We start from the raw sequence: 18,607 nt of genomic DNA, 5'->3' as shown, positions 1-18,607 counted from the left end.
TTATGTCTTATTTTTTTCTGGATCCTTTTTCTCTTTTGATCAAACCTCTCTCTGTGCTTTTTGAGACAAAGGAGACGAAACTTCACTACCCACCACTTGTTACTCAGCCACATTTGTGAGTAACAGTGTTCACCAGACTGTACAATTTTAGCGCCTGGTAATCCATCCACAGTTTAAAGGCAATGGTAACAAATACTTAGCAAATAAATGTATGTATTCTTCTGACTTTGAAGAAAGTAATAAAAACTTGTCAGAAAAAAATCCTTGTCTCATATTTCTGTCATTCAGCAAATAAATAACTACCGGTATACTAATCCTTATTAACCTGAAAAAAGAGACATTTAGTTTGATTTCATATCATACAGTGAGAACAAGTTCAACACTATTCAGAAAAACACACACCTGATTTTCTGTAAATGCCTTGAGATCACTGCTGTATCGACACTTTTACACTAACCGTTTGATTTTCTTTCAGAAAAAGTCTTTTTTTCTATACTGGAGGAAAAGTCCAATTTGTTTGGGTACTGGTAAATACTGTATTTGGCTGTCAAACAAACAGCAATACTTAGCCATCCCAAATAAGTAGCATATTTTCATCTTTGCTTGAGTATGAATTTCTTGGAAAATAGTGCCGACACTAAGTAGCAGTACAACAATTAGTTTTTGTCAAAACATAATAACGTTATTGTGAATGATTGACTCAGCAGTGACACGAAATTGAATAGTGCTTGCAAAAAGCTGGTGAGGAATGGCTTTGATGTGACATCAAATTCACTTCATAAGCCAGAGGATAAGCCCCAAAAAAAAGGCGCTGCTTTGCATACTTCAACCCGTCTCGCATTGGATATTGAATTTTGTCATTCACACATATCACATACAGAAGTAAGAGAAAATGTCAAAATGGAGCAGTGAGCCAACACATTAAAATAATATTTTCACTACATCCCTTACCAATAGTCCTGCTCAAGAGTCATGTGCTTCTCATAGATAGGGCCTGGCAACTCCGATTGGCCGGGGAATATGACATCATGCTGGACTATCATGGTTTTGACAAGGTCATTGACCTGTGGCTGCCGAGCAACGGCATCATCCGAATCAACCCCCCTCAGCAAACTTGGGCCAAAGCAGACGGCCAGGTTGTAAGGCTGCATCATGTTCTCGTCACTGTACTGAGTCACGCTGTGAAAACACACAAGAATTATTAGTAATAATATGGTACTATCGCAACTTCACTAAAACTAAATACTACATTACGTTTGAAATGGACTATTTGCCAGCAAGATAAAGCTCTGTAAATGCACAAATTCTAGCAGCAACACAGCACTGAAAAAACTGATGACCATAATACATTCCACAAAAATGGCTAGCTTACTTTAAATACATTGTGCTAAAATTGATATTTTGAACCAAAACAACTCTCTATGATTTCATATTGGGTCTTATGATTTGCATAACCCACATTTTTAGAATAACCTGAACTGTAAGGTTGTAGAAAAACTAAATGCATCCATACATATAGTATAGACTATAAAAGCTTAGGAAAACAGTCCAGTTTCAATGATAGGCCCATCTCAAATGAAACACTGAATCTATGAGAACACATTGTCATAGTATTATCAAAACTGAAGAAACAGATGAGAATGTTGCAATACTGTACTTTATCTACTAGTGTCAGAAAAACATAATCAATTAATTTAAAAAATGAATAAATAAAAACTAAAAATCTCAGACAGGTGACTACGAATGTAATGTGCCTGTGTAAAATGGTAACAATTATAGAGTAACTCCAAATGCTGTTTTTTGCACAAAGTCCTACAAACTTTTTCAATCCTCTCATAAATGAACTCACTGGTTGAGGAATGCGAACAGGTACCGCATTACGATGAGGAGAGGTCGTGGAAAGGCAGAGACAAATGCTCTGATCTGTGCTGCTTTTTCTGTGGTATCTTCAATTTCTGAATGAAATTGAATGAGAGGAAGAGGAAAGACCAACATCAAACAAATGAAAACTTTCATTGTCATTATTTCGTTCACATTTTTCCTGGTATATGAACTCATTTGGCAGCATAACAGTCAAATAGAGAAAAATTCTGTATATTATAAAACACTCCTACCATATTAGTATGGGAATATTTTGTATTTAGAATTATTTTATAATTGTATAATTATTTATGTCTTGTAATTTTAGTGTTTTAACCTTTTCCTTTACATGTAAAATAACCTCTACTTTTAAAAGATATTGCCTAAACTACTGGGATGAGATATTATAGTCTTTCTAATAGTATGTAGGATTGGGACCAGCACAGAAAGTGATAATGAGCCACCCAGAGTTGCAACCACAGAGAGCCAATCAAAGTGGTTACAAGTTTGTTGCATATAACATTCACATTTGAGAATTGGCTCCACAACTGACCGCAACTACATACATATAAAAAAAAAAAAGGAGGTGGAACTCAAGTGTGTCAAATTTCAGTCACTAAAAAGTACGGCAACAGTAATGTTGATGAACGGGATGGTGGGCGTGTGCAAACATAGAGCATAGAAACAACCGGGATCTTACGGACACTCTCCAGCAGCTGCAAGTAGCTGTCATAGGGGAAGAGGGGCGGCTCGAGGCCCCTGAAGTAAAGCTTCAATACCCCAGCCACAGAGTCCAGGTCACACTCACCATCTGACAGAGGGTCTTCTCCTAGATGGGGAATTACAGATGTTTATGATATACAGTATGTGCGCAAACATACGTGTATACAGTAGATTAAAGGTTCATCTAGACATGATTTCGGTGACGTAGCTGCATGAGCTCTATAGACACGGACAACCATTCGCACTCACATTCACACTGTCACTGAGCGGGAACTGTACTCATGGTAAGTCAAGTGAGTGTACCACTACGCCATCAGTGACCCTATACAGTAACTAATTGCTGAGTATACAGAACATTACTGGAGTTCAACAAAGCTTTTATGAATGTATTATACATTTATGAGTTGTTTTTTTTAATAGTTTTACCTCTCTCAAATGCATCCTTGATCATATTAACTTCTCTTTGTGATCCAGGAACTCGGAATATTCCTTCATGGTGGAGACCTGAAACAAACATGCAATAATTTTCATTGTGCATTTAGGTTCACATTAAAAATATGGTTTGATAGGAAAGTATGATCCAAGACGATTTTCTCCTAATTTTGGAAGAAGTCGAGACCATAATGAATTGACATCATGATCACTACAGCGGCCCATTTTAAAGTCCACAGAAGCTCTCTCAGCATGGTTTATGGCTGGTCATACAAATTGTCTCACCGTGAAGGTTTATGAAGCGGATGCAGCTTTCAACCACCACAGGGATCTGCTGGCCGGAGCTCTGCAGAGGAAAGAGGATTTTAGAGTCAGACGAAATAGGACACAAAGAAAAGAATACTATAGGAACAGACTTCAAGGGGAAAAAATGCCCCAAAATGTGATGGGATTAGAAAAAGAATAAACAGAATATGAAGCAAAGCATATGTATTTATGGAGTGCATTTCATACGCAAGGTAACACAATGTTACATGATTAAAAGTATTTGAAAGCAAAGGAAAAAATAGCTCATAAAAATTTCAAACAGAGCGAGAAAAGTAAAACTAACAGCATTCAGTGAAAGAAATATCATGCAAATGTGGAACTTTTGCCAAAGTTTTTCACTTGGTCTTTAACTTGGAAACATTTACACTTGGGGCTGATGCCACTTTTGTTTGCAACTTATCCCATTTGTGTGCAGCATAGTAGCTAAATGTTGCTTCACCATTTTTGCTTTCGACTCTTTGCTCCAGTATTCAACCTGAGTTGGTTGATCTTTAGAGCCCTTCTGGGTTTATATTCCATTAGAATTTCTTTCATGTATTCAGGGCCTAAATCATTTAGTGATTTACTGACCAGTAGGAGAACTTTAAAATCTAATCCAGAGCTGACCCAAAGACAATGTAAAGACTTTGGAATTAGGTTATAGGCTCTGCCCTTTTTGCTCTAGTCAAAACCTGAGCTGCAGCACTCTGAACGAGTTGCAGTTGTTTAATGCTCTTTTTGGGCAGTCCAGTCAGAAGACCACTGCAACAGTCAAGTCTACTTCAGGTAAAATTATGGATGAGCTTCTCCTGGTCTGCTTGGCAGATGCAACCTTTCACTCTGCATATGTTCTTCAAATGGTAGAAGGCCCTTTTAGGAATAGATTAGATATGACTGATGAAAGTCAGGTTGGAATATATCAGTACACCACGGTTTTGAACTTGGTCTTTGTTTTTTTAAAGAGACTCCAGGTATTTACTAACAGGAATCCTCTATTCTTTATTGCCAAAAACAGTTTGTTGTGGTTTAATTGAGGAAAATGTTGGCTTTCCAGTTATTTATCTGTCTTCAACACCTCAATTGAACTGTAGCTACTGTATCTGGAGACACTACTAGATATAAGTAATTTTCATAGGCATACCTATGATAGTCAAATTTAACGTTGTGAAGGTTGAAAAGTTACAGAAGTGAAGACAGGATGTTCCATTTGTTGTGAAGGGAGAAAACAGAAATCAGTGGTGTTACCAGGGCCATAGCAAGGAAGAGAAATGTTGTGTAAATTAAAGGAGAAGTGAGGTCGTTTGGATTTCGATGTATCCGATAGGTCATGTCATATGTACTGTACCTTGAAAATTTGAGGATAATACTACATTTAATGGTGTTTTGAGGAAATTTTTATCGGCAATTGTGAATTTTCATGGGCGCCGCCTTTTTGCCGAGTCACATGACCTACGTGCGCAGATGTGAGTACCAAAGAGTACCAGGACATGTATTTGGGGAATAGCATTTATTAGGGGAAATTTTTATAAGAACAATTAATCAATTTTCCACCATTAAATAACGATCATAGATAATAAAAAAATGTAAGATCAAATTCCAATTTGAGTTGAGGTCATTATTTAAGGAAAAAACTACAAAATAATCTGGCAAACTAAAGTCTCGAGTCTGACATTTACAAGAGTTCCTACAAGGATATCAATGTTTATCTTTTTGCAGTAAAACATTGGAACCTTAAATTATAAACATTTATGTATGTCTATATGTAACATATATTTTGTTCTCATTATTATCATGATGATACCTACGAAACAATATAGAAGACGGATTTACCTCTTATTTTCTGGTTTATATGAGCAAGAATAGACAGAGTTTGGTACCTGTGTACGAGACATTCTTCTTCTCCTTCTACACCAAGCAAAGCACAGCAGAGAACAGAAAGAAAAGGCAAGGTAAGAAGAAGATGTGCATAAAAAAATAAAAGTAAGAAAGATATAAAAGCAGTGGTGCAAAGTGGACATAAGCACCCCCGTTAAGTTGAGGAGTCTAGAGAGGAGGCAATGGAAATGCGAGTGTATTTTAATCCCTTTTTAGAAAGGGGAACGGATAAAAGTGCGAAATGGATTGAAAGTACAGAGTGCAATAAATAAGCCATAAGCATGACCATACAGTACTCACACAGGGCCAGAATCTTCCACATCATTTCCTCAGAATAGCAATGCCAAATTGCACAGAAGCAAATCAAAAATTGAATATACGGTTTTGGATTTGGAGATTGCGTGATCATTACCTGTATGTAAGACAGTATATCTGTGCTGAAGAGTGTGTGGCAAAATTGGGAAATAGGTCTGGACTTCCGGACTCGCACAGAGTGAGCACACTGAGCTCTGGGAAGTACATGAAGTGCATTATGGCATTTGGTTTGTGCCTATTAAAACAGGCTGTAATAATGCTTCCTAAACACTGTTATTAGTCACACGTCAGTTCAGTAGTCCCCATTCCAAATGAAGTGACCTGTTATATAAATCGAGAATGGCTCAATGCATGTTGAAACCAACTCGGTCCTCACTGCTCTCCTCTCTTGATTTCTCCATACCTCTTTCAGTCACACTACTTTTACATTTCATAGGTACCTGGAGGGGTCTGTGTTGACGGCCTCGGCTGTGGGAAAGAGCAAAAAAACCGAACAAGCGTTCTTTAAATGAACGTTTAAGATATTTAAACTGTGATTAGCCTCTAAGAAGCTACTGTTGTATCGTGGAACCTCCAAAGTTGACTGCCTCAGAAATTGGACAATTTGAAGTTGAAACAAAATGTTCTTTAGACTAGGTGATGTGTTTGGCTTTTTCTTTATATATTATTTGTATGTGGTTTGCCTTTTTTGTGAGGTCACCACGGAAGAGTAACAGTGATTACAAAGGGGAAAAATGTAATAATAATCATGTGAAGAGAAATGGAACATACGAGGACATAGGAAACCGTTCGGCTCCTTGGTTAAACCTGAAAATTAATGTATTAATTCATTCGTTGATTCATTCATCTTCCATGCCATTTATTCTCATTCAGATCACGGGCGAGCTGAGCCTTCCCAGATGACTCTCCTCGAAAGGCAGGATACACCCTTAACTGACCATCAGACAATTGGAGTGCACATACTGCATAGACAAACAACCATTAACGCTCACAGCCACACGTATTAGAGGGAATTTTAAGACTTCAATTAACCTGCCTTGCATATTTTTTGCAATGTGGGATGAAACTGGAGTAGGCAGAGAAACCCGTGCAGTCACAGGCAGAACATGAAAAGTTCACACAGGTCAGGCCAGATTTGAAGCCAGGTCCTCAGAACTGTGAGGTAGTTGTGCTAACCAGTCGTCTAATGCGGTGCCATCAATCTGAACAACACAATTAATTAGCTCCACATTAGAAAAGCTTTGCGGATCTCTTCAGCTCTAAACACAGAGGACCACATTGACCCCACTGCATTAACAAGAAGAGACATGTTGACAGTCTAGCTAGTGAGGCAGAAGTAGCAGCTGAACGAGGAGGAAAAAATATCTTGACAGAATCACAAGACAATTAGTAAAGAAGGACAGACCATGAAAAACTGAACCAAAATAAACTGATCAGTGAGGAATAAACAGGGACAACTCCTCCAGCAAGAGGCCCAACAACCCGATAGCTTTAGGGAACATTTACAGACCAGGCCCAGAAATAACAGCAGGTATCAGCAGTGTACAATTAATGCAGCCCTATGGGGGCACAAACCAGTGCAATCTGTAGGCCGGTCCCAAGCCCGGATAAATGCAGAGGGTTGCGTCAGGAAGGGCATCCGGCGTAAAAACTGTGCCAAACAAATATGAGCGTTCATCTAAAGAATCCCATACCGGATCGGTCGTGGCCCGGGTTAACAACGCCCGCCCCCGGCACTGCTAACCTGCAGGGCGTCGGTGGAAATTCAGCTACTGTGGGTCGAAGACAAAGAAGAGGAGGAAACCGGATCCAGCGTCAGAAGAAAAAGAGGAATGCACAGAGCCTACAACTGAGTGTAGGGACTTTGAATGTTGGGACTATGACAGGAAAAGCACAGGAGTTGGTTGACATGATGATTAGGAGAAAGGTTGATATTCTGTGCATCCAAGAGAGCAGGTGGAAAGGTAGTAAGGCTAGAAGTTTGGGAGCAGGGTTTAAATTATTCTACCACGGAGTAGATGGGAAGAGAAATGGAGTAGGGGTTATTTTAAAGGAAGAGCTGGCTAAGAATGTCTTGGAGGTGAAAAGAGTATCAGATCGAGTGATGAGACTAAAATTTGAAATTGAGGGTGTTATGTATAATGTGGTTAGCGGCTATGCACCACAGGTAGGATGTGACCAAGAGTTGAAAGAGAAATTCTGGAAGGAACTACATGAAGTAGTTCTGAGCATCCCAGACAGCGAGAGAGTTGTGATTGGTGCAGATTGTAATGGACATATTGGTAAAGGAAACAGGGGCGATGAAGAAGTGATGGGTAAGTACGGCATCCAGGAAAGGAACTTTGAAGGGCAGATGGTGGTGGACTTTGCAAAAAGGATGGAGATGGCTGTAGTGAACAATTATTTCCAGAAGAGGGAGGAACATATAGTGACCTACAAGAGCGGAGGTAGAACCACGCAGGTAGATTATATTTTGTGCAGACGATGTAATCTGAAGGAGGTTACTGACTGTAAAGTAGTGGTAGGGGAGAGTGTAGCTCGACAGCATAGGATGGTAGTATGTAGGATGATTCTGGTGGTGGGTAGGAAGATTAAGAAGACAAAGGTAGAGCAGAGAACCACGTGGTGGAAGCTGAAAAAGGAAGAATGTTGTGCAGCCTTCCGGAAAGAGGTGAGACAGGCTCTCGATGGACAACCGAAGCTCCCGGAAGACTGGACGACGACAGCCAAGGTGATCAGAGAGACAGGCAGGAGAGTACTTGGTGTGTCATCTGGTAGGAAAGGGGAGAAGGAGACTTGGTGGTGGAACCCCAAAATACAGGGAGTCATACAAGGAAAGAGATTAGCGAAGAAGAAGTGGGATACTGAGAGGACTGAGGAGAGGCGAAAGGAGTACATCGAGATGCGACGTAGGGCAAAGGTAGAGGTGGCAAAGGCTAAACAAGAGGCATATGAAGACATGTACACCAGGTTGGACACGAAAGAAGGAGAAAAGGATCTCTACAGGTTGGCCAGACAGAGGGATAGAGATGGGAAGGATGTGCAGCAGGTCAGGGTGATTAAGGATAGAGATGGAAATGTGTTGACTGGTGCCGGTAGTGTACTAAATAGATGGAAAGAATACTTTGAGAAGTTGATGAATGAAGAAAATGAGAGAGAAGGAAGAGTTGAAGAGGCAAGAGTGAAGGACCAGGAAGTGGAAATGATTACTAAGGGGGAAGTCAGAAAGGCACTACAAAGGATGAAAACTGGAAAGGCAGTTGGTCCTGATGACATACCGGTAGAGGTATGGAAGCAATTTGGAGAGATGGCTGTGGAGTTTTTGACCAACTTATTCAACAGAATACTAGCGGGCGAAAAGATGCCTGAAGAATGGAGGAAAAGTGTTCTAGTTCCCATTTTTAAGAACAAAGGGGATGTTCAGAGCTGTGGGAACTATAGAGGAATAAAGTTGATGAGCCACACAATGAAGTTATGGGAAAGAGTAGTGGAGGCTAGACTCAGGACAGAAGTAAGTATCTGCGAGCAACAGTATGGTTTCATGCCTAGAAAGAGTACCACAGATGCATTATTTGCCTTGAGGATGCTCGTGGAAAAGTACAGAGAAGGTCAGAAGGAGCTACATTGCGTCTTTGTGGATCTAGAGAAAGCCTATGACAGAGTACCAAGAGAGGAACTGTGGTACTGCATGCGTAAGTCTGGTGTGGTAGAGAAGTATGTTAAAATAGTACAGGACATGTATGATGGCAGCAGAACAATGGTGAGGTGTGCTTTAGGTGTGACAGAGGAATTTAAGGTGGAGGTGGGACTGCATCAGGGATCAGCTCTGAGCCCCTTCCTGTTTGCAGTGGTAATGGATAGGCTGACAGATGAGGTTAGACTGGAATCCCCTTGGACCATGATGTTCGCAGATGATATTGTCATATGCAGTGAAAGCAGGGAGCATGCAGAGGAACAATTGGAAAGATGGAGACATGCACTGGAAAGGAGAGGAATGAAGATTAGCCGAAGTAAAACAGAATATATGTGCGTGAATGAGAAAAGTGGAGGGGGAAGAGTGAGGCTACAGGGAGAAGAGATAGCGAGGGTCGACGACTTCAAATACTTGGGGTCAACAATACAGAGCAATGGAGAGTGTGGTCAGGAAGTGAAGAAACGGGTCCAAGCAGGTTGGAACAGCTGGCGAAAGGTGTCTGGTGTGTTATGTGACAGAAGAGTGTCTGCTAGGATGAAGGGCAAAGTTTACAAAACAGTGGTGAGGCCGGCCATGATGTACGGATTAGAGACGGTGGCACTGAAGAAACAACAGGAAGCAGAACTGGAGGTGGCAGAAATGAAGACGTTGAGGTTCTCGCTCGGAGTGACCAGGTTGGATAGGATTAGAAATGAGCTCATTCGAGGGACGGCCAAAGCTGGATGTTTTGGAGACAAGATTCGAGAGAGCAGACTTCGATGGTTTGGACATGTTCAGAGGCGAGAGAGTGAGTATATTGGTAGAAGGATGCTGAGGATGGAGCTCCCAGGCAAAAGAGCGAGAGGAAGACCAAAGAGAAGGTTTATGGATGTGGTGAGGGAAGACATGAGGGCAGTTGGGGTTAGAGAGGAAGATGCAGGAGATAGGCTAAGATGGCAAAAGATGACACGCTGTGGCGACCCCTAACGGGACAAGCCGAAAGGAAAAGAAGAAGAAGATCAGCAGTGTACAATTGGAAACCCTGAAAGTAAACACTAGGAGGACAGGTCAGGATGAAATAACCAGCGTGGTCAAAAGATAAAGACAGTAAATGTACCAAGAGTTGAATGTTGTCATTCTGACATTCGAAAAGCTGATTCCAAAGCAACCACATAGGTTCAAGACCACCTTCTCAATGTATTTGAGTTGCAAAGATAATCCCAATAGAAAATAATCACTGAGCAGTGTGTCGAGTGGCAAAGCTCCCTGTACATACGTTTTATTGACTTTGAAAAAATCTTTGACATCCCAGGTAAGGAAGTTCTTTGGGAACGCCAAGATCACTACATCCTGCTATGTAAGATCATCAAACACTAATAAACAAACATGTAACAGGATTTCAGCGGGCAGGTGTTCAGCAAGGACAAACTATCAGATATCTTTGCCAGCACAACTGGGATGGGGCAGGGTTGTCTGCTGTCTCATGTCCCCTCTGGTGATTGACTGCATTATGACAAAACAACTGAAAGATAATGCACAGTAGCCATTGGACTTTGTTTACCCATTTTGAGAACTTGGGTGTTGCGGCTAACCTTCCACCAGTCTCTGAAAATCATACACATATGCAACTGAAGACAGTTTGCAGGATAATGGTGATTCAGCTTGGACTGAAGATCAGCAACAGAAAAAGCAAGACCAGCAGGTTAAATATGAAAACATAAACACTTGTATTCAGCGGAGAGGCCAAAGAGAACATGGAGCACTTCACCTCCCTAGGAAGCAATATTGGCAGGGACAGAGGACCAGATAGGGACACCGAGGAACACATTAACAAAGCACAGGTGGCATACAGTGTATAGAGTAAGATAAACAGGACAATCTGGTTGTTCAAGCAACTCTCCAATAACACCAATATGGATATTCAATACCAATCTAAAGACTGTCCTGCTGTAGAGCTCTTAAACCTGGAAGACTACCGAAGCCCACACAAACAAAACAACTGTTTGTCAGCATATCCCTGCATTCTATCCTAAAGGCCATCAAAATCAGAAATGATTAGCAGTGGAGGATAACATGCCAGGAAAACAGCCATCAAAAAGAGAAAGTCGCAGTGGATAGGTCACACCCGTAGGGGCGACTCAAATATCACTACCCGGCCTTGGACTATGACCCACAGGGAAAGGGAAAGAAGAAAGCACATAGGTCAAGAAACACCTGGAGATGTTCAACATTTCAAGACCTGAAGAACATGGGCGTGAGCGGCCAAGACGCAAAGGCCAAGGCTCAAAAGAGAATGAGATAGATACCGTTGGTGGATGCCCTATGCCCTTCAAAGGATTAAGTAAGTCACATAAACAAATGTATTTTACCAATATTTTGCTTATAGAATGACTATATGAGGATCAGTACAACTTTTGTGTTCAACTTTGGAGGCTTCACGAAATATAAGACTGTACCTTTCTGTATGGCATCTTGTAGTAGATCATGCTTGGCTTGAAGTTTGAAAGTCAGAGAACTACTGGTGAGAAACTCCTTCACTTTCTTTGGCAATAAAAAAACAGAAGAATATCAATATTTTTTCAAACAAATCCTGCAGGATGATGATACATTATGGAATAATTTTGTCCAGTAAAATGTTAACACTGTGATTCTGCATGTAACTTATTATTTCATATCACTTCTGAGAAGAGATGTGTGCATATAACTCACTGTAAAATAGTAGGTCTCTGTCTCCTGTTGATTGGCCCGACGCTTAGCAAGGGTTAGTTTTGGGACCGACCCTGTTCCGGGTGGCTCATGTAATACGTTGCCGGGCACATCAGGGGTGGGGTTGCAGTCACTGTCACACATTGAGTCCAGCAGTGCTGTGAATGTCGCTTTGAGAGTTTTACTAACCTGAGAAAAGATGGGATACAGATGATCATGAAATCATTTTTTTTTTACGTACTTACCATACAGAATACAAACTTAACGTAACTTTTACTATAGTTAATTGACCTTCTCTTAAGTAAAATATCGTTAGTACTGTATTCCTTAACTAATATTAAATATATTCTGCGAACGTTTGGTTTTCCAAAGTGATTTTAACTTTAGCTGTTGTCAACCAACTTAAAGCATAGTCTGGTGAGTTTAGCCACAGTTAGCTAACTTTAGCTAAAGTAAACTGACCTTTGACTTTGCTATTATGAACTAACTTTAGCCATTCATGACTAACTACAACATAATGTCATATGACTTTAGCTAAAGTCAGCTAGCAGTCGATTGTCAACTACTAAACTACAGTCTTGGAACTCAAGTTATCTTTGGCTAAATATAAAGTGAAGAAAATAAGTATTTGAACATCCTGGTATATTTCAAGTTCTCCCACTTAGAAATCATGGAGGGGTCTGAAATCTTCATGGTAGATGCATGCCCACTGTGAGAGAGATAATCTCAAAAGAAAAATCCAGAAATCACAATGTATGACCTGGTGAACAACTACAGGAAACGTTTGACCTCTGTAATTGCAAATAAAGGCTACTGTTCCAAATATTAACATCGGTTTTCTCGGGTGTTCAAATACTTATTTGCAGCTGTATCACACAAATAAATCGTTAAAAAACCATACACTGTAATTTCTGGATATTTCTTTTTAGATTTATCTCTCTCACAGTAGACATGCACCTACGATGAAAATTTCAGACCCCTCCATGATTTCTAAGTGGGAGAACTTGAAATATAGCAGGGTGTTCAAATACTTATTTTCTTCACTGTAGCTATCATCTTGGGCCTTAGTTAACGTGAACAACTAATAACGTTAACTAATTTTAACGAGTGTGGTATAGTTTAGCTGTCATGAATTAATCTTGGGTTTAGTGAACTAAAGGCTCCGTCACACCATGACGTTCTGGTCAACGTCTATTTTTCAGCGTTCTCAAACGTGGATGACACATCTGGCGTGTGATTAACGTGTGTCTAAAGCACGAAAAGCGTGTAACAGCGACCAAATAAGATACCCCTAAAAACCATTAGCGTGTGCAAACGCGTCATTGGGGCGTGACGAGCGATTTGTCAATGTAAGACGAGCGTGTTGAGCGTGTGACTAATGGGTGAATAACGACAGAAAAGCGTTTTACTGGTGAGTAATTTTTACAGTGGAACCGGCAATAAAACATTGGAAAGTTCATAGTCACTTCAATTGTTGTCGTGAGTTAGAACAGTGAGGATCATGCCGCCGAGAAGAAAAAGAGTGAGGGCGCGGACTTCGGCAACTAGCGCTCTAGTAAGAAAGCTAAACCTCTTTCATCACGAGCAATGTGTTTGGAGGAAAAACAACAGCAGGAGGAAGAGCACGTCCGCGAAGTCACGCACCATGTGATACCCCTGGGGAACCGAAACACCTTGCAAACCCTAGTAAGGACGGTCCGACAAAGAGACAAAAGAAGCCGAGAAAGGATTGCTGGACCCTGGACCGGGCTGTTGAGGATAGTCTGGTGGAGTTTTTCCGCGAAAACGAACTGCTGCTTTCTGGATCTTCCAAAGTAGGTGCTCTCTACTGTAGCTTAATATTAAATGGACCTTGCTTACAAAGCATCGGTTTATATACCCATATGCATGGAAGTTCAGGAAACGCTCGAATGACGCTCAATGGATGCCAAACGATGTTCGTTTGACTTTAGTTACACGCTGTGTGCGCTAGGGAATTGTTCAGTGGTCGTTGACAGGTCGCCAGTGAGTCGTTTACTGCAAAGCAAATGATTAAGTAAAAACCAAGTAAAGCTAGAGTTACGAAGAGTTAAAGATAGCCAAACGCGTGCAATGCTTGGCGAACCTTAATAAAGCGTTCCATGAACGTTCTTGAACGTTCTGCAGCGTCTAAAATTAAACGTTGATGAACGCTGGTCTCGGTGAGAACTTTTGTGCAAGTTCAAAACTTTTTTTCCGGACCAGCGTTCTCCGCCGATTCCCAGCGATCACTGACGTTCACTAGCGTTCAAACAACGCTCTTCTGGAGCTATCCCGGCGACCATGGGCGACTACCAACGTTTCCTCAAACGCTATAGAACGCTGACCAGAACATCATGGTGTGACGGGTCCATAACTTTAAATATCCTCTTGCAACATCGAATGTATTTTGGAAACTTTAGGCTTTGTTCATTGATCTGAATTTTAGTTACCTGCAGAGAGCTACAGCAGTTGTCAGCTAAAATCACCAATGGAGACGACGTATGTTAATAATTTAAAAAAAAAAAAAAAACATCCTCAAGATAAAGAGAAGCCCGCTGGAGCGTCAGCCATATGAATCCCCAGTAATTCACTGTCAGTCTGTCGCTATATTGTGGATTAATATCATTATGTTGATCTGTTAGCAATTCTTGTGTGCAGTCTCAGCCACCATAAAGATGAGTTTCAAATTATATCAAAATGTTATGGGATCATAATTTTGGTTAGATTCAAGTTTTAAACGATTACATAGACAATTATAACAAAATTTTGGTAGAGGGTGTTGATTATTGGCCATTTTTTACTGTCATTACCATTGAACCTTGGTACCTAATCTCTGCAAACAGCGAGGTTCACTTTATAATTGAGCTTTTCTTACTTCCTCTGTTTCCAATGTGACAGCGGCAAGTCGAGACTGAAGCTGTTGATATCTGGTCTCCATCTCGTACCTCACCTGACTCTCTGCACTCACCTCACACACCTGGAATACATGCCATCAACTGAGTAGACCAACGTTCAAGTTTACCCTCTTTTCGACAATAACAATCTACCTGGTCGCCCTCATGCGGGTGGTAGTTAAACCTAAAGGGGAGGCAGAAGGCTGAGTCATGCTGCTGGAGCAGTGCATCTCTGTCTCCGCCCTGGTCCAGCGATGTGACAGCGGCCTCCAACTGCTTTAGCCCTGCCTCCTCTGTCTTTTGGATGCGCCACCTACTCGCCAGGTAGCACTTCATTACCCTCTCCACAGATGGATGGAAACCCAAGTCGCAACACTGCCCGGGGGGAGATGCGGTGATAGAGTGTAAAGTAGAAGGATGTGAGCAGCAAAAAAGAAGCTATGAATAATGTTGGTGAGCTGTTAACGGGACATCATTGTTGCTTTTCCATTTTCAACTGGCAACTACAAATGTGACTAATTTCTAGAAAGAGAATAACATTGTTTTCATCATGCAATTTTAAGGCTCTCATTATCCATTCTTTCATTTTCAAGACCGCTTATCCTGGTTAGGGTCACGAGGCGCTTGAGCCTCTCCCAGGTGACTTCGGGCGAAAGGTGGACTACACCCTGAACTGGTCACCAACCAGTCTGTCGCAGGGGAGATATAGACGAAAATATGAAATTGAGAAGTGAGCCCAAGGACTGATTTAAATTTTTATATTTAGCTGGTCGTGTTAACGTGATATGGATGTTTGGTGACAAGCATTAATAAAAATATGTTAGCCTGTTTGCTTCCACAATCCATCAACTGAGACATATGTACATCCAGTAGTTCCTCATATAGCATCAATGGTTGAAAGAAGATTTAAAAAATACTGGTGATTCCCTGAGTCTACGAAATCACATGTGGTGTTATGTGTGGACTAGAATGAGTTGAAAAGAATGCAGACAAACAGCTGCAGCTGTCATGTCTTCATGGTTAACAGCGACATGCTTTTTACCTCTAAACAATACACAACTGTACATCTTACGAATCGTGGTCAAGGTCCGTACTGATTGTGGCAGCCGACAAACAAACATATATTTATGAATGAGTCACCTAACCAATTAAGTATTTAAGTGTAATATGTAGTAATGAAGTGTTTAAGTGATTTTGTCAGTTTTTCAAATGCTAATTGAATTGGGAAGATGGGAGACTGATTAGAGGAAGACGGGAGCGATGAGAGAGCTGCTGCAATGCTTATTTCTTACGTCAATGAGAGTGCTGACATCCTGCAGGTAGTACTTGTTCATGGCTGCATTGGTTGCAGCAAGATTAAGAAGGTAGTCATTTCGGGCCTTAGTACACTTGAGCTGGGTCTCTTGCACTCGGCCATGCCTCTGCATACACACACAAACATCTGTCTGTCCATTCACATACACACATACTGTAAAATGTAATGTAAAAATCTGTTCATTCACTTACGCAGGCAATGTACTGTAAACATCTGTCTTCCTATACACACATGCACGCACACACACAGATGGACACACGCATGTGGAGACTCGCACACACACAAAATTAATTTATTCACACACATAATGTAAACATCTGTCTCGTAAGCGGTCTAAATCCACAATCCATCAAGATAGTTTCCCTAGTCTAGCGCATGTCAGCATATTGAAAAGAGGGAGGTTGCGCCGATGTGGTCGTGAACACAGTCGATTTTAATCAGGTCCAATCGTAGCAACTCCTCTCATTTCCTTCAAATCAGGGGCAATGACATTCTTGTCTCTGTACGGAAGAGGATGATACGTAATCGCAATGATTCGTGTGTGAGTGGAGCATTGTCACTGCAATTGGTTCTTGGTAATGGTAACCGCTGGTGACTTATAAGGTGGAGATGAACAATCATTGGTGGGGTAAGATACAGGAGGCCCCTGGACACGTTGACGTAACCAGGATTTTTTTCACCAGCTCCTTCTGTATTTAATAAGCATACACGGTGTTCAATTCCCCAGTCATGCATAGATCACTGAGTAATCTTCTGTATGTAGAAACATCATCTTGCGTTTGGGCTGCTTTTAAAGGTAATGGAAGAAATCGCTTCGATTAGACAAGGATTGAAGTATGGTGTGGTGATGCCAACACCAGTGCAGAAGTCCCATTTACCCAGCACTGGGCGTACGCTGATCCATGACATTATCATAACCAATTCTAGCCTGCCACATCAGAGTTATGCCAAGCAAGCACTGGATGTGCACTGGTCACGAAAACAGAACCCATTACTGTATGTAACCATTTGTATGTCCATTCATATGAATACGTCATGTAACCATGTCTGTCAATTCAACTTCACGCATAATGTAAAACTGCTCGTGTCATGCTTAGCGAAACATGATTTACCTTCTCCATTAATCTCTCCATCTTTTTAACGGAGCTCCGCCTTTGCCCTCCTGATTGGCCGAGGCCGAGATCAGCTGACTTGCCAGTGTGTCTCTCTTCTAATCGCTCAGCCTCCTTCAGTTTTCCTTCAGCTATCAGGCAATCAGTGTGGTACTGGTTGTATGTCTTCAAGGCCTTTATGACCATGCATCATTTGATGCACAATGCACATGACCATTGTCACTTTCTTGTATACATGACATTACTTTACATAATTAAAATGCAGAATAACAATTTCAAATACACACCGTCTGAAGCTCAGTGGTGACTTTAAGCAATTCATCCTGCATTTGGATTCCAACCTCTTTGCTCTGTTGGTAAAAGAGAACATTTATATAAGGCCTGCCTCACATGCGTGATGCAGTCGAACCAGATTGGACTGGACCATCGCACAAAAATAAGAGTTGCCAATGCACACCCGCACATTAAACGAATGGCTCTATGGATGGTCAGCGAGCTTTGCACTTGCACGAAATTGCCGATATGCCATTATTTGCACTCCATCGCACATTTCACAGTCCACGCTCTTGTCCTCCACTCACCCGTTTATGTAGCCGGTGTGTGTCCTCTGTACTGTGCGCTAACCGCTGCGTGAGTGCGTTGCAGCAGGTGTCACCCAACGTTGAGTGCTCCCGGCTTTCCAAACGGGTCTGAGTCAACAAAACGGACCAGACTTGACACACTGACTGGCCCCACTGCTCCTTCCTGCAGAGGAAAAGTTATCCTCGTTCACACTGAAAAACTCATGACCTTATGTGAAATGAGATGTTGGTTAATTACTTCTTAGTCTTGTGCGTGAACCTCTCAGTAAGTTTATCAAGGGCACGGGCATATTCGGCCTCTATATCGCCCCGTCTGCGGAGGAACTCAGAGAGATCTGAGAGTTGCTGCTGTTTTACCTCTATCTGGGAGTCCAAAATCTTAATCTGGTCAGTCAGTTGAGCCCGCAAGTCTGAGATAGAGGGAGAAGACAATGCTGTTAAATTTTTAAAACCAAAATCCACAAGACTTAACATTTCATATGTTTGAAAAGTATCATACCAATTTTTATGACAAAAACATTCAGTATATGAAACAGGTATCCATCCATGCATTTTCTGAGCCGCCTATCCTCATGAGGGTCGCGGGAGTGCTGGAGACAATCCCAGCTGTCTTCGGGCAGGAGGCAGCGTACACCCTGAATAGGTTCCCAACCAATTGCAGGGCACATGGAGACAGACAACAGTTGGACTCACAATCACACCTCTGGGCAATTTAGAGTCTCCAGTTAAGGCATGTTTTTGGGATGTGGGAGAAACCGGAGTGCCCAAAGAAAACCCACACAAGCACGGGGAGAACATGCAAACTCCACACATGG

At 41.5% G+C, this 18,607-nt stretch overlaps 1 protein-coding gene across 2 annotated transcripts in view; it reads right to left on the bottom strand.

Annotated features, from left to right (window-relative positions):
• LOC133507863 (SLIT-ROBO Rho GTPase-activating protein 3-like) overlaps positions 1-18,607 on the bottom strand; it is a 38,264-nt gene that overhangs the window by 6,052 nt on the left and 13,605 nt on the right. For both annotated transcript variants that reach the window (XM_061833398.1, XM_061833390.1), the window contains exons 3-18: positions 18,031-18,202; positions 17,793-17,955; positions 17,499-17,561; positions 17,212-17,385; positions 16,077-16,205; positions 14,938-15,159; positions 14,766-14,867; positions 11,894-12,079; positions 11,641-11,725; positions 5,952-5,979; positions 5,609-5,705; positions 3,301-3,361; positions 3,010-3,087; positions 2,561-2,689; positions 1,850-1,955; positions 952-1,179 (exon numbers count right to left, since the gene is read on the bottom strand). In XM_061833398.1, coding sequence (XP_061689382.1) covers positions 952-1,179; positions 1,850-1,955; positions 2,561-2,689; positions 3,010-3,087; positions 3,301-3,361; positions 5,609-5,705; positions 5,952-5,979; positions 11,641-11,725; positions 11,894-12,079; positions 14,766-14,867; positions 14,938-15,159; positions 16,077-16,205; positions 17,212-17,385; positions 17,499-17,561; positions 17,793-17,955; positions 18,031-18,202 — 2,023 coding nt within the window. The remainder of the gene's footprint in view (positions 1-951; positions 1,180-1,849; positions 1,956-2,560; positions 2,690-3,009; positions 3,088-3,300; positions 3,362-5,608; positions 5,706-5,951; positions 5,980-11,640; positions 11,726-11,893; positions 12,080-14,765; positions 14,868-14,937; positions 15,160-16,076; positions 16,206-17,211; positions 17,386-17,498; positions 17,562-17,792; positions 17,956-18,030; positions 18,203-18,607) is intronic.

The sequence above is a fragment of the Syngnathoides biaculeatus genome, chromosome 2 (assembly GCF_019802595.1).
Source record: "Syngnathoides biaculeatus isolate LvHL_M chromosome 2, ASM1980259v1, whole genome shotgun sequence".
Lineage (NCBI taxonomy): Eukaryota > Metazoa > Chordata > Actinopteri > Syngnathiformes > Syngnathidae > Syngnathoides > Syngnathoides biaculeatus.
The sequence above is the reverse complement of the archived record's forward strand: the minus strand, read 5'-3'. Positions and strand labels throughout refer to the sequence as shown.